The sequence below is a fragment of the Aythya fuligula genome, chromosome Z (genome assembly GCF_009819795.1).
Source record: "Aythya fuligula isolate bAytFul2 chromosome Z, bAytFul2.pri, whole genome shotgun sequence".
In the NCBI taxonomy this organism is placed as follows: domain Eukaryota; kingdom Metazoa; phylum Chordata; class Aves; order Anseriformes; family Anatidae; genus Aythya; species Aythya fuligula.
Window position 1 is genome coordinate 36874364 of NC_045593.1, and position 15690 is coordinate 36890053.

A 15690-nucleotide genomic window follows, 5' to 3' on the forward strand; every position below is an offset into this window, starting at 1 on the left:
TTGTAACTTCCACAACTGGCCACATAAATCTCTTTTCATTAAACCTGTCAAATTCTGCTTTAAAAGGAAAATGTCACATATAGGTTGAGATTCTTCAAAATACTGTAAACTATAAGGTTAGGGGTCAGTACTCCTACAGTACGTAGTTTACCTGGCAGAATTTGAACTTTTACAATTTTTCCCCCTATTTTATGTATTGTCAGTTAACTATATCACAGTTATAAACATGCATTTATACATTATAATATACATACTTGCATAAATTTATTAAAGAGCATCTACTATTCAAAAATAAAGTAGTATTAACACTATCACAAACTATAAATTTTTCAACTTTCATAAAAAAATTACTCAGTAAACTGTCTAAGAGAATACACACTTCAGTGTAAAGTTTTTTTGTTTGTTTGTGTTAATAAAGTGGAGTCAAGTTCCCTTTATCAACTGGGAAAACTGATGGCCATACTTGACTAGAAGTTTCAAAAGGAGAGAAGAATCATATGAAGAGAGAGCAAAAAATACATATTTTGGAAAATAAAGCAGATTTTAATAAGTGAAAATTTCATTACTTCTCACTTCAGTTTTTGTTTTACCATTTTCTACAATTATGTCATGCCCATGCCATCCGCTGTTTTTAAAACTGTGTTTACAAAATATATCATTTTGTACATAGCTGAATACAGAATACAGAAGTGGATTACATGGAATTGGAGGAAGGCAACTGATGCCTGAACAAGTGGTCTGGAATATAGGCTTAGCAAGAAATAAAAGGACCACAACTTCTCATCTGGGTAGTGTTTGGAGACGATACTACAATCACAAGTGCAACATAATTATAACACTACGGTTATGCTTATCCTCTACAAATTCTGTCCTGAAGATGGTTCCTTTGTGTGCAGCTTCTCATTCAACTGCTCTTCATCTGGAATAAAAAACATTAGTTAACATCATGTAATATTCAATTAACTGACAGAAATACTGTTGCAGAAATATCTGGCATATATTAAAAGGAAACATATAAAATGTTAATTCTAATTTTGTTATTTGTTTCTGGTCTGATAAAATTATCTGCTACCAGTATAGCCACAAATTTAAGCAAAAGCTAAGTTACTTCATTGCACCTGTACAGCAGAATTAAGAGGAAAATAGATAGCACAAGTGTTCATGTTCCATTTCAAGAGAATGCTTGGAAGCCTTGCTCAAGTTGCCTCCTATACTGGCAGTAGCTTAGTCCAAAATATCTTCTATTCTACCCTTCGATAAAGAAAATTAAAAAAAAGGCACAGTCATTCTCACAATCAACTTCCGTCACAGCCTCACCTGCTCTTTTCACAAAATAATATACTAAAACAACACTAATTAAGTGTTAAGTTCTGTACTACAGCACTGGGGGAAAAGACTATGCACCTTAGAAAGTCAAAGTTATTTTTCAGAGCTGTAACCAGCAGACTCACAGCAGCAGAATTTTATTTCTCTTACTCCAGGTGAGGTTACTGTAAAGCAGAACTAAGCAATCTAACTTTACAAATAACCTTACAAGAAAATTTACAAATGAGTCATGCATACAGTAAGCTTTCCTTCTCAAGCACTACTTGAAAAAGCATCACAAACTTTGTTTGATAATTTAAACTGGCAATCCATAGAAAACCACAAATCTCACTCATCCTTGAGGTTAACCTGTTCTGCTGAACTCCTAGCATGCCACTAAAAACACAGGTTTTGCTGAAACAACCTTCTGTATAGCTATTACTGGCTCATCTTCATTTATGTATATGAAAGTTAACCTTGGATTTAGTAAAACACTGCAACAATGGTCAACCAAAGAGGACACTACACTGGAAGCATAGGGGACAGGCTGGAATTCAGTAGAGAATCACAGAATGGTTTGAGTTGGAAGAGACCTTAAAGATCACCTGATTCCACCCCCCCTCTGCCATAAACAGGGACACCACCCACTAGACCAGATTGCTCAAAGCCCCATCCAGCCTAGCCTTGAACACTTCCAGGGATGGGGTTATTTCCTAATAAAAAGTATACCAGTAAGTATTATAGACTGTGAACCAAAAAAGTTCCATTTACCTACAGTGCATTTCTAGATAGCCACATTTGCTCACAGTAAACATTATTTCATATCAACTTCATGAATTCTCTAAATTTAACTTCAGATTCAGGTGTAGATTTCCTTAGAAAGTCAAACAGTAACTTCTCTCCTACTTGCAAGATAAGATGCTGGTAAAACTAGAGAAAGGAAGTCTGTTTGCTTTGTTATTGTCTCATCTTCCATAGGGAATACATGTAAGCATGCAAATAATCTTTCATCCCACACTTCCCTATCAAGGTTCAGCTGTTCAGAGTACGACACCTATGGCAGTATATCTGGAGTCAAAATGGACAACACCTTGTTACTTTAGCACAAATACATGGACACTTACCCTTCAATTTACGTACTAAGTCTAATGAAATTTTGTGTATCCTTGATGCCATTTCCTCCAGATCTTCAGTGAACATCAGCAAAGGTGACAGAGAATTATTTCCTTTGGGAAAAGATAATGGTGATGGTGCCTTGGTAAACTCTTCATCCAACCTGAATAGATCCCAAGTGCTGCATAAGTCATCTCTTTCTTTTTCTGGTCTAAGATTTAGGTCTGATATGTAACTTACAGATTCATCTCCAGCATGTGTCTGATGCAGTTTCTCTCTATTTCCAGATGCATTCTCTTTCAGCATTTCGTATCTGCTGACCAGAGACTGTAGATCTAGATTTGATTCTTGAACACAGCCTTTAATTTTTGTACTACCTGGTACATCCTTGCTGTTCAATACATCAAAATCAGACTCCGAGCTTGTGGATTTATTAGGATCTATGCTATCAAATTCTTTTGGAAGAGTCTCATGAAGTATTCCTGCCTCAGCTACTTCACGGCTGTCAGACCTTAACACTGAAGGTGCATCCCACTGCAGAATTCTATCCACTAGGGAATCCCAAAGTTGGTTTGAGGGTACAGTATTTATTCTACTATTGCTTTCTGAAAAAGTATCTGGAGTATTTATGCTGTTTTCTACATCTAGAGAAGCAGGTTCTTCTGTCTTGTCTACAGAAATTCTGCTCAAAACAGTGTGCTCTAATTCCTGTTCTTTATCGCCTTCATTCTCTTGCACTCCAGATGTTTCCCCAACTGGACATCCACTGATATTACTTATCCTCATCTGGTTCTGAGCTTTAAATTCTGTCAAAGTAGAATCAAAGTCAAATACAGGAGATGCAGAGGTAGACCCGACTAAAGTAGGATCCATTTTATTCAGCACAGTAGTACTAGCATCCATTGGAGATTCTTCTGTCATGACTTCAGCTGGGGCCAGCTCTACGTGTGGTGAATCGTCAGTCTGAATAGCTTTTCTCCATGAGCTTCTGATTTCAGTAACTAAATAAAACAAACCCAGGTAAAATTTAAGTTCTTTCATACTCCCCATCAGTATATTTCTCTTCTGTCACTTTAGTAATATAAGCAATCCAGAAAAGAGGATGTAATAACTGCTTTATACTGCTTAATGCTAGTTTTTCCAGCCATTTGCCCCCCAACAGAAAGGGGACTCCACACACAGGGAACATGCATGTTAAAGCAAATTGAGTGTGTTCATTAGTCATAGTACACTGTTACACAAAGAGGAGCCAGTTAGGATAACATGCAGCTTCACTAAGTGAATTATTCTTTTCTTCTTGTGTGGTATCTACAATTCAATGAATTAATCACATTTCCAATCAGTGACAGTATTATAAAAGCAGGGTTTAGACTTACGCAGATTTTCAGGAGTTCGGGGAATTTGTTGCCTTGTCAAAAATGGGTTAAAAGCCTGTGAGCTAATGAGATCTTCTAATGTTATTCCTTTTCCTCCAACACTCTGAGGTGACTCAGATGTCACAGTTTTTGCAACCTGTAGGATGTTAGAAAAGAGCAAAATCTGAGAAAATAAAATTGTAACTTCTTTTTTTCTGCCAGCCTATGGACCAAAGCAAATACCATTCTCCAAATATTCTGAAGAATCTGGAACCTCTTGACTTGTCTGCAATGTACTGTTTGGGTTTAAAAATGAGCACAGCGACCTACAAACATAAAATTAAGATGCAGGAGTGAAATTAGAACTTGATCTGAAGCTCCCTGGTCATCTATGAATCCATCTTAAAAATAAGAAAGTGTGCTCAGCAGATATTTGAGACACTGGTCAAGAATAGTACAAGAATGAAGATGAGAGCTACATTTCCAACAACACAACACTTTAGCAGATGACAGCAAACTGTGCCCTTTCACTGAAAGATGCAATTTACTTTCCAAATCAAGCTATGGTAAACGTAATAAGTTTTCTAAAGGAATGCCTTATTTAAATAAGGCATAATATTTAAATCTTAACTAAAATACCAAAAACAAAAAGGTTAAACCCTTGCCTAGAAACCCCAAGCTTGTTAAATATTTAGCTCATAGAATTTCATAAACTAAAAGGACTGCTAAATTCTAAATATATGCAGTCATTTGTAGATTTAAAATATGAAAGGTGGTAAAAATCATGCCATGATTCTACTGAAAGCATTATTCACTTCACGATAGCTGTACTGGGTCCGGCTGGGATGGAGTTAACTTTCCCTGCAGCAGTCCACACAATACTGTGCTCTGCAACTGTAGCTAGAACAGCAGTGGTATCACACCAGTGCTGTGTCTGCTGCTGAGTAGTGCTGGCACAGCATCAGGACTGCCTCTAACCCCACCAAGAACCAGCAGGATGGGGTTCAGCAAAAGGTGAGGAAGGAACATCACCAGGGCAACTGACCTAAACCAACCAAAGTGATATGATACCATATGATGACACCATACCATATGATGACACACTCAGCAATAAAAGGTGGAAAAAGGAAGAAGAGGGGACAGGTGGGCTCTCGTAAAAACATCTGTTTTTACACGTGTGCTACACGCGTTAAGGCCCTGCTTCAAGGACATGGTCAAGCACTGCTTGTTGGTGGGAAGGAGAGAGCAATTTATTTCCTCCACACTTCCACACAGCCTTTGCCTGTAGTTTTTTTTTTTTCTCCCTTTTGCCCTTTCCCTTTTTTCCTTTTAGTTATATTATTTAATTAATAATATTTTTCCTTAATAATTATTTTTTAATTAAATTATCCTTATCTCAACCCTTGAGTTGTTTCTTCCCTTTTCTCCTTCCCCTCCTGTTTTGAGGAGGGGGAGTGAGAGAGCGCTTGTGGTGGAGTTCAGCTGCCTAGGAAGGTAAAACCACCACAATGGCTTAAAAGTATAACTGCTGAAGTGCTATGCTTTCAGGTTTAGTTAACTGGGTGGTCACTCCTAAAATTTGGTGGTTACTACTTAACAGAAAAAAATCTGTTTATATAAACAGATTAGAAGATGTATTTATGATAACATTGGTGATTTGTTCTCTGAACTTAACGGCCATTTATGTAAAAAAAAAAAAATTTTTTTAATTAAATCACAGCTTTTCCTAACCTCTTCTGCCAGTTCCTCTGTGGCTTTCGTAAGAAGGTCTTCCTTTCGGACAGCAGACGTTGTGCAGATAGCTGTATTCTCCTCATCTGAAATGATAAGGTCCTCTATCTCCTCTGAGATCTTCGGAGTGACGGGTTTTTCTTTCCCATTGTAAGTTTCAGTATGGAAGTCCTAGAGGAATACACAGGAATTATTAGAAGTTTTGAATTCAAGTGTCAGAAAACTAGCATGAAGGAGCTGCTGCGCAAATTCTGAGAGCAATAGCTTCTCAACAAAAATATCTCAAAGTCTAAAATTCTAATTACAAGCCATTTTGACACCCACTGTATTTTTAAAGAAGCAGGACAAAAATAGCGGCTACAATAAGCTATTGTACAGAACACAACTCATCACCTGCAACTACCTTTAACACACTGCAGTGAACAATTGTACAATGGTCAATTGCACATCCAAGTTGCCTGTAGGCCCCATTATACCCCTTAATTTCACACACAGCTTAAAGGAACCAGTCTGACCACTGTTCATATCAAAAAAACTGTTTCAGCTGGCAGGGAATCTTTGACAAATGGTACGTTGTGCTAGAAGTCAGCAGCAAGTGCCCATATTTCTTATTCTCCTTTCCTAGTGCTTACAGAAGTTTGTGGGAGTTACCTTTCACTGTCTATGATTCATTCAGAAATGTAGTTACATGATTTAAAAAAAAAAAAAAAAAAGCATGCTAAGTCTAGGCTTCAATCAATGCAAAACAGCAAATATTATAGAAGTTTAACTTCTTTGACATTTAGGACAATACTGAAGAATAACCTTTTCAATTAACATGTCTCTGCTTTCAGATGCTTCTGACAAGTCCAAAGATACTGAAGAGATCCTAAAAAGAAAAAAGCTATTTTAGAAAAATAAATAAGTGGCATGCAAGTCTTAGTAAAATGTCATCATATACTTGTGCACCCCGTATCTGTCCGTTACGATTTCTCTCAATTCGTCCCGGTCATCAGAAGGCAACTTTACTATAGGGAGAACATGTGACAATTAGAGCAGATTCAGCCCTACTTGTGTATCAGCCTCCCAAACTTTATAATTATCAAATTCTTTTACTTGATTACCACATAGAAAAAGAAGGGTTTTTGCAATATGTTTCGCAAACAAGTCTTCTACATTCTGCTATCAAAGATAACTGGAAAGTCTTCTGCAGACTTGATAACGTATTTTTCCCTAGATATTCTTCCTCCAAATCCCTCTGATATCCACAGATCTGTTTGAAAGCAAACTCATAAATATTTAAATACACATCATCTGGCTACAAATACTCAAGTCTTACCAGTTCAAATGACTGTAGTGTTAATGGCAACACTCCACAAACTGATGTACAGCCATCATTAATTAAGAATGATAGCAAAATTAGTTAAGAAATGGCAACTTTAACTCACTGGTGGCTATCTTTACAATCACAAATAGACAAAAAAAACATGTTGTATCAAGTCAGTGAGAGAAATACAGGATTTAACTGTCAACTACTTGGACAACTTTTAAGATTTATATGCAAACACAGCTACTGATGACTAAGTATAGGACAGCTCATTTTGCTGACTCCCTCTCTCTTCTATTAGGCAACTTGCAACTATCTGTAGGATTTTTATCCTGAAACATCATTATTCAAAAGGGCATTAAACTTTCCTGCACTTAAATGGCAGGTCAAAACCTTTCATAATGCTGTATATAGTACTATAGTCTTGTGTTTTAATCTTTTGTTGGAACTGTAATAACAGAAGTGACAATGTGATTTTAGAAGACTTGTGAGAAAAGCCCCATTCATAAAGAATTAGCACAATAGTTTTGCTCAAGTCTGGTGTTTCTGTTTGGTTTTCTTTGGAGTTTTCTTTTGTTGTTGTTTTGTTTTTTTTCTTTACACACAAAACCAGGGATGTGTGAATGTCTGTGCTCTTGGTCTCAGACAATAACAACTATGCATTGGCTATCTTATCCCAGCCTTAGAAAGAGAGTTTTCCATTTTTCCCCTCTGTCTCTTGAAACTTGAATAAATGTTGTTAAAAAATTGAAGCTAAAAACTTGCAACTCCACTGCCGCACATTGTATCTGGCAGTAGCCAGTTGGTCCCTCTGTCTCCAGATGGAGAAAGCCACAGTTACTCTAGGACCATCTTGCCCAATTAGGTAGTTCTGACATGGAAGGAGTGGGCTAATGAAATATATTCCTCTGATGCCTACAAATAAGTTTCTCTGATTTCCACTGCCTTTTTTCCCCCCGCCCCAATCAATTTCTCATTGAAGTCATTACCATCTTGTTGGTTGTAGCGTAGAATTATCCATCATACTTCCCGAGGTCTCTTCATCCTTCTTGTAATTTTTCTCACAAATGGAGTCATAAATACCTATAAAGTAAGTCGAAGTTTTAGTATTGCTTCTTTTGTTTTGCTACCATTCAGGCTTCCCAGGCAGTAAAAGTGACTCAGATCACCTCTGTACAATATTCACTGGATGGAATTCATTAACACTTCAAGCAAATTCATAACCAGTGCAGGCAAATCTTAAATCTTTTTGCATGGGAACCACCTGCAGCCACAAATGCCACTAACAGCCCATGCCTATTTGTGTTGTTCCTGAATGCATGTTCCAGAGACAGGATTCTATCTGCTCCCCTGCACATGTTAATGAAGATGAAAAAAGGTTAGGCAATTGTGACAAGCGTTCATTCAGGACCAGGTTATCAAAGACTCTCAAAGAGACTTGCAAACAAAAGTAGGAAGTCTTCCAGACTCAAAGGAACTTCTAACAATTGTGGTGGGAAGAGCGAAAAGAAGCTCCTCTAGTCCACATACCTAAAAGTGGTATTTCAAGTTGATATGAGACTGTATCCTTATAAGCTTCTTCTGCAGGATGAAAAAAGCATGACATAGCTTGTAATAAATCAAGATCCTATCAAAAGAAAAAAAAATACAAGCAAGCTGAGTAAAAGCGTGTAACATCAGCAATTAACACATAGTTATTTACAATAGCTTTTCTTCAAAGCAGCACCCAGACTCAACACGAAACTTTTGCTGTCTCGGCTGTGTGCCTAGGCAAGGGTATAATCTTGAATCTCTGTAGAAATAGGAGTGTCTGAATGAAATTGTTGGTCATAGAGAACCTTAAAGGGGAAAATCATAACTGCAGATGTTCAGTGACAGCACATGAAAGCTCTATTTTCAAAGATGGAAAAAAAAAAAAAAAAACAAACAACAACAACAACAAAAAAAAACAGTATTAACCCTTATTTATGCTTTGTCCCGACAAAGTAGTTCTACTCCCCATCTCAAATGAAGACACCGGCTGTCTTTAAGTTATGTGCATCTTCTTTGCAAAGAAGAAAAACTAATTCATAAAGCAGTTTCTGTTACTCTGTACTATCTAATCCACTAACCTTATATACAAAACTTAACAGAGCTATACATCATTCTATTGCAATAAAACACACCAACTTGGATGTATATCCCTTCCCATCTTCACTCTTTTTCTTTCCCAGAATCAGATGAACTGAACACTTACTGGATCCTGACCTCTCTTTAAAGAAGAAGGACACTGGTCAAGATGGCTTTTCCACTTCATTTCCAGCTCCTTCTGTTTTCCAGAAATCAATTCTCTCAGTGACTTACAATGCTGCTCTTCTATTTTTTGCCTACAACATGAGCATGTAAAATGAGCATTTGTTGTTGGAGATGAAAATTCTGCTTAAGAAATGGAGCATATCACATGTTCCCCTCATGCTGCAAAACCTTTGATATGCAGGAACTTATTCATGCATTTGCTCTTGCACAAAAAATAAATAAAATTCACAATCTAAAAATCAGCTGCTAGCTTGTCCTTGTGCTTCTTTACAGTAGAAATAGAAAAACCATGCAAAATACATACAAACCCTAAAATACAAGCTTAAGCTTCCCCTAAGCCAGTTTCAGATCAAGTTTTAAAATATCAGAACTAATTATGTAATAGGAAAAAGCAGATCATCTAACAAACCAGGTCTCCAAGAACAAACCCTAAAATATCCATGAAGTAAGGGCAAGAGAATGAAGTTACCTAGTGAAGAATTACAGAAAGATTACTTGAATGGACAATCAAGACAAAGGTGAACTTGTCATAGGCAGAGGGGGGAAAAAAAATAGAACTAACATTCTCACTATAAACAATAGTTTTAGAAAAGGTTCTAAGATAGGAAGACGTAATCTTCAAACTAAAGATCAAGACAAAAATTCCAGACAGTTACCTCACTGCTTTCAAGTTCAATAGTATTTTATTTTGGAATTCACTCGTATTCTTGATGTCCGGGAAATGTTTTGATTCAAATTGACAACATTCATCTCTTAAGATCCTCAGGGCTCCATTTAATAACTGAATGACTGTTAAAAAATTCAGTTTTTCACCTTCATATAAATTTCCTGTACACACCTTGAAATATTCCAAAAGAGAAAATGTATACGTGAACAATCACAACACATCAATATCAGAAAGTTGTCGTCTACATTCAGCGCAAACACACAATGTTCCAGTTTGCAGTTTGAATCCATTCCTGTTTGCTAGATTTAAGCTTCAGAGTGGTTTTCCTGATTAGCATCATCTGCTTGAAGACAAGCTAAAAAGCATTACAAACTAAGAATGCTTCAACTAATGGGGTATTCTTTTTAAACACTACCTCAAAAGATGGTGCAGGCCTAAACAGCACATATACTGCACATTAGAAATGAAATCCATTAGGAATGATAGTTCAAATGGTCAAGTTTTATAATGTCTGACCAATTTTAATTCAAGTGGTCATCAGGCAGATTTAACAATGCAGTTACTTAAAAGTTCATAATTTAAGCACCACCAATACAGAACAGCAGCATAATCACAACAAACTTTTACATACTTTTTTTTAGGACAAAAGGACAAAAATCACTTACTTCATGGATTTCACTTTCAACTCTGTCAGCCAACAGCTGTGGAACATTGACATTCGTTCCAGTTAAAGTGTACAGATCTACACGCCCTTCAATTACAGCGTCTACGATTTCAATTTCCTTTTTCAGAGATGTAAAAGTGTCCATTACAAATGTCCACATACTGCGGACCTTAATAGGCAAGAAGGACAAAAATACTACATTAAATTTTTTGCTGAAATACTATAATAACACAATATCAAAACAGTGTAGGAGCAGATGAAAGGGCTAGCATAATCACAGGCAGACAATCAGCAATATCAGTATCTGAGAGCAAGTGTTGTAAAAATGTTAGAAATACAGTAAACTGCCACAGATTAAGAATACTCACCTTTTGAATTCTCTCTGTTTTGTCTTTTTTGTTTTTGCCATTGAGCCTCATCCTACGTGCACATGCAAGACAAAAGTTAAGCGGACTACAATGAAATTATGGTTCATAACATTCCTTAGAACTAAGAAATTCATTTTATATATGCTAGCTTAGTACCAAGGAAAAGTACTTACTTCAACAACTGTTGCTGGTGGTATGCATATTCAGATTTTGTCTGTTTTATTTCTTTAATTAAAAGCCTAAGGAAAAAAATCAACAGTCATCAGATTTTTTTTAATTTAGTTTTTCTCTGCTACTCTCAGAATTTCTTACAATCACTATGTGATTACACGTATTCTTTCCAAACCTGCATACTGGAGCAGTTTTAGAACAACACAAACACGGATACACAAGTTCCTTACCATGACACTGTAGAGAAAATAACACTGTACAGCCTGAAAAGCCACTAAGGTATTTGTAAATTTAGCTGTAACATATTCTATTGCAATGGCATGGCTTTTATTAGACGCAACTACATTAATGAAGTTACTACTTACTACGATACTCAGCATCATTCCTATTCAGCACACCCACTAACTGCATTACCAAGTAATCTTCAGTGCAGTCAAAACGTTGCCGAGATTGCTCACACATCACTGCATTGCTTTTCCAGCAAATATCAGGGTATGTTGAAGTCATCAGTAAGAATTAGGACCTGAAAGCCTGAAATGTGTTTGATTTGCTTAAAGAAGCAAACTTTCCCTGATCAACTTTTCATCAGCTTTCCCTGATTGAGGGGTGTGTAGCAGATACACATCACATGCCTTAGTGGCAATGCCTCTGATTTTTGATCCAAAGTCATGAAACAGACTGATCCCATTTTACACAGCTAAGTTCCGTGCAGTGAAACTGCTCTTTTACCTACACTGCATCCCCTCCTCCTTTTCTGCTCTTTTCTAAATAGGTTGCAACTGCCCGCTACAGTACCCCGTCACGTGAAGTATCCTACCCAAATTCTGTAAATTCCAATGATATAACTATGTAACTGCACAGAGTTCCAGTTATTCTAGTTTCCCAAACTGCAAGTGATTTTAATAAACAAGAATAATAAAGAAAAAGCATAAATTAGGTGAAATAATTAAGGGCTATGCAAATAAAACGTGTCCCACACTGATAAAGCAAAGACCAAATATTTCATACTGAGACAGTTTTATTCTACAATATGATCCTTAAAACATTAAGAAATCATAGTGCCATATATGCAGAATTCCTGGATCATTTTTAGTGCCCAGGTAATCCTATATTAGATGGGCACCTATATACTGGTGCCCAGTATATAGCACCTCCTAACTAAAAAACTGATTTATTCCAAACTGTAGAACAGTTAATTAAAGGAGGCAGAGGGGGAGAAAAATACAACATTCAGCAAAACTCACAAAGAAAATCAGATGCATTCTGCTCAAATCCTTTTAAAAACACATGCAAAAAAAGTAAAGTTTTAAGAAAATACTCGATTTCTTTAAATATATTACTTACTGTGATTTTTTGTTATATTCTCGAATAATAATATCCTTCTTTTGCAAAATTTGCAGGAGCTTATTACGTGCCACATTACATCTTGCTTTTGCCTTGCACATATCCTCAGGAATTAAGTTTACAGCTTCAGTAAAAGATGTATCGCTGCCTAAATGAAAGTTAGTAATTGAGCTATATCATTCACTTTTAGCAAATAGACAACTTCCTGTTCTACCTAGTTTTAATTAAGAGAATCATAAACAAGGTTGCCCATTTTACCTGGACTAAAGTATTCAGTATACTATCTTTTTTTTTTTTTTTTTCCAGTTCTTTCTATTGCATACATTCTCCCTCCTTCACTCTCACCCACTTACCCCATTCTTTATGTCACCAAAACAGCATTAAAAGCCTAGAACAGACAGTCCTGATCTTTCAGAATTCCTCATGTTGTGAAAAAGAGCATAGGCTGAAAAGAGTACTTTTCAACTGAACCACTGTGTGCCTGCAAAGAAAACCCACCTCCACATTACATAGACACACTTAGGAACAAGATCTGTAAAACAACAGCAAGCAAAACAATCTGCATTGTTCTACCAGCAATAGCTTTATGCTAGTGCACAGCAACCCTGTTAAAAACTTTGAACTGAGCAACCAACACTGACATAACTTAAAGCTCTTGACATATGTTAGAGCACTTCACAGATTCACCATCAAACCAGACAAGTGAAATAATGTTATTATTCCGTTATAGCTTACCTACAGAGTTCTTTTTCAGGTTCTTAATCATTACATATCTTGCAAACCGATACATTAGGTGAGTAAATTTAGAACCAGCAGGAGAAAGAAATGAAGAAGTCGCAATTGGAGGAAGATAGTTTTTGCTTTCATTCTTGAACAAGTGAAACAGATTTAAACACAAAATTAGACTAAGGAATAAAACCTAAACAACAGCCATTAAACGTTTTGCTGAGTGTTTCATGCAGCCTACTTGTTAGAAAGTCCAGTGCAAAGCTAATTTACCTTGCCACCATCGTTGACGCTCTTTCTAGCCCAAGAAAGAGACTGACACTTTTTGAACATTCTACCATCACCCCTAGTTCCGTACATAAAAAACAGTTCTGAGGCAATGACTGAAATCAGTAGTGTTAGGTAAATATTAAAAACTTCTGCTCTCCTCACTCCTAAACGTAATCCTTTACCTTTCATATTTTCTACTGAGGTCATTAATCAGTGTATGTTGTCACACTTTTATCTTGCTCAAAGATTTTGTATGGTTGGCTTTCACCTCGTCAAAAATAAAAGTGCTCCGGTAGCTTAGAGATCTAGAAATCAGATCTTTATTAAAACAAATGCAGCATGAGAAGGCATAGTAATCAACAATACCTGAAGCAAGCCATTTTGTCTTTTTTTATTTAGAAAGCCTGCCCTAAACTTTATTCTCTTTTCCCCGGAAAGAAAGATTAACATTAAAAGTTTTGCATGTATCTGAAACTACTTTCACAATAATAAATACTCTCTCATTTAATTTAAGCAATTATCTCCCACATTGAAGCAATTATTCTCAATGACGGAAGGAATCTCACACTGACTTTAGATGACACTGGTGGGTCCCTTCCAGATCAGGATACTCTACAACTCTGTGACTTCTGTGTAACAAAATATCATAATCCAAAAGCAATACACAACGGTTTTCTGATCCAAGATTAAGACTTTGTTACCTTTGCTCCGCCATTTTTTTTTAAGAAGTCTATCATCAGCTCTGTAAAATAGGGCATGAGATAAAACCTGTTTGTCTAGTAAAGCAACTTTATTTAAAACTCAAATATGTTCTCTCAAAACAAAAGAATGAGGTCACAGAAACCAGCAACATATCAATTCCCACTCTTGTAATACTTACTGTGATATCTTTTAGCCATGAACAACATTGCTTCCTAAATTCAGTATCTCTGGTTATTTGTTCTGGTAACAGACAATCCCTTTTCCATGCAAAAAGTGCAGAGGAGAGAAGAGAGGAAAAAAAAAAAAAAAAAAGCAACTTCAAAACATACCCGAATACTCAGTTACATAATTAACCACTACAACATCTAAACTAAGAGGAAGTTTTCTTAGTGATGTCTCCTGAAGAACTCAGAGAATATGGTAATACTGCCTATGAGAAGCATAGCTACGAGTCTGTTAAATAGCTAGAAGGTCTTCTTGCTTAAAAAGTTAACTTAAAAGTTAATTACAAACTACTTCAGAGACAAATTTTTCTGCATTTCTTTTTAACTCAGAAAGTGGAAAAGCAGCCTCAGAACTTAAAATTTTCTTAACAGTGGTTCTCCTCCAGCCATTTCTTTAAAACGTATGATAAGATAGTTCAGCTGTTGTGAGAATGCATTAAGATAGGGTTCTCACAACATCGAAGATTTAGGCAGGTATTCAAAAAAGGGAGAAGTCACACGACGTTTGGTCAGGGAATATCAGAAGAGATAGATTATTTCACAGCTAGGAAAAAAAAAAATATATAAAAAAATTACCAAGCTTGTCAAGTTACAGCTACTTTGCCTACAGCACTCCTCGGGAGCCCACCCTTTCGCTTCAGAGCGGAGCGAACCCGCAGGCTCACCTGAACACTCTCGCTGCGCGCGCCGGATCCAGCTTGCTGAACAAGAACTGGGCGACGACGTGGAAGGCGGCCGCGTTGGGCGCATCGAACATGGACCTGGCGAGCACACACACAGCCGCGTGGGGCACAGGCGGGCTCCGGAGCCCGGGCAGCGCTCTCACCGGCCGCTGCGGGTTGAGGCGGGCCGGACACCGTTTTACAAAGCCCTCAGGGCGCGCTGCCCGCGCCACAGAAGCCCCCTTGCCACCCCCTCCCCCCCCCCCGCCATCTTGCCCCCTCCCTCCCCGCCGCCCCCGCTCACACTCCCAGGTGGAGCTCCCTGTCGAAGAGCTTCTCCGCAGCCTTAGGGTCAAAGCCGAGCGCCAGCAGGCAGAGCCAGAGGTGCCTTCGCTTCCAGTCCGCGGCCCTGGCTGGCACACCCGACGACAACAGGCGCAGAGCGGCCGCCGCCGCCACCTTCCCCTTCCCCTTCCCCTTCTCCTTCTCCTTCTCTCTCCCCTTCCCCGTCGCCGTCCCCAGCGGCCGCCACCGGGCCGCCATTTTCCTCCTCCCGCCAAAACCACGCTCCCGCCGCGCGCCGCGCCGCACCCCCCCCGCCGTGTTCTGATTGGCCGCGCTCGGCGCGCTGCCCGCTGGGAAGTGTAGTCCGGGAGGCGGTGCTCCCTATGCAAGGCGGCGCCGCCGCCATCTTGCGGCCGTTCCCCCCCCCCCCTTCCCCCTCACCCCTCTCCCCTTCCCTCCCCGCCTCCCGTTGTGCCCTGATCCCCTCAGAGAGGCGAGGCGG

At 38.2% G+C, this 15690-nt stretch overlaps 1 protein-coding gene and 1 non-coding gene across 2 annotated transcripts; both read right to left on the minus strand.

Moving 5' to 3' along the window:
- Nucleotides 1-369: 369 nt before the first annotated feature.
- HAUS6 (HAUS augmin like complex subunit 6) lies at nucleotides 370-15594 on the minus strand. Its single transcript, XM_032205642.1, has 18 exons — nucleotides 15436-15594; nucleotides 15208-15362; nucleotides 14907-15002; nucleotides 14196-14274; nucleotides 13055-13187; nucleotides 12320-12467; nucleotides 10978-11043; nucleotides 10805-10856; nucleotides 10438-10605; nucleotides 9762-9943; nucleotides 9047-9176; nucleotides 8341-8437; nucleotides 7800-7893; nucleotides 6309-6372; nucleotides 5505-5675; nucleotides 3795-3930; nucleotides 2430-3419; nucleotides 370-919 (listed from the first exon to the last, which is right to left on the minus strand). Exons 1-18 carry the CDS (start codon nucleotides 15592-15594, stop codon nucleotides 858-860), a joined length of 2982 nt encoding a protein of 993 aa, XP_032061533.1. The 3' UTR covers nucleotides 370-857.
- LOC116501233 lies at nucleotides 6443-6572 on the minus strand. The gene has a single exon (XR_004254389.1).
- Nucleotides 15595-15690: the final 96 nt, after the last annotated feature.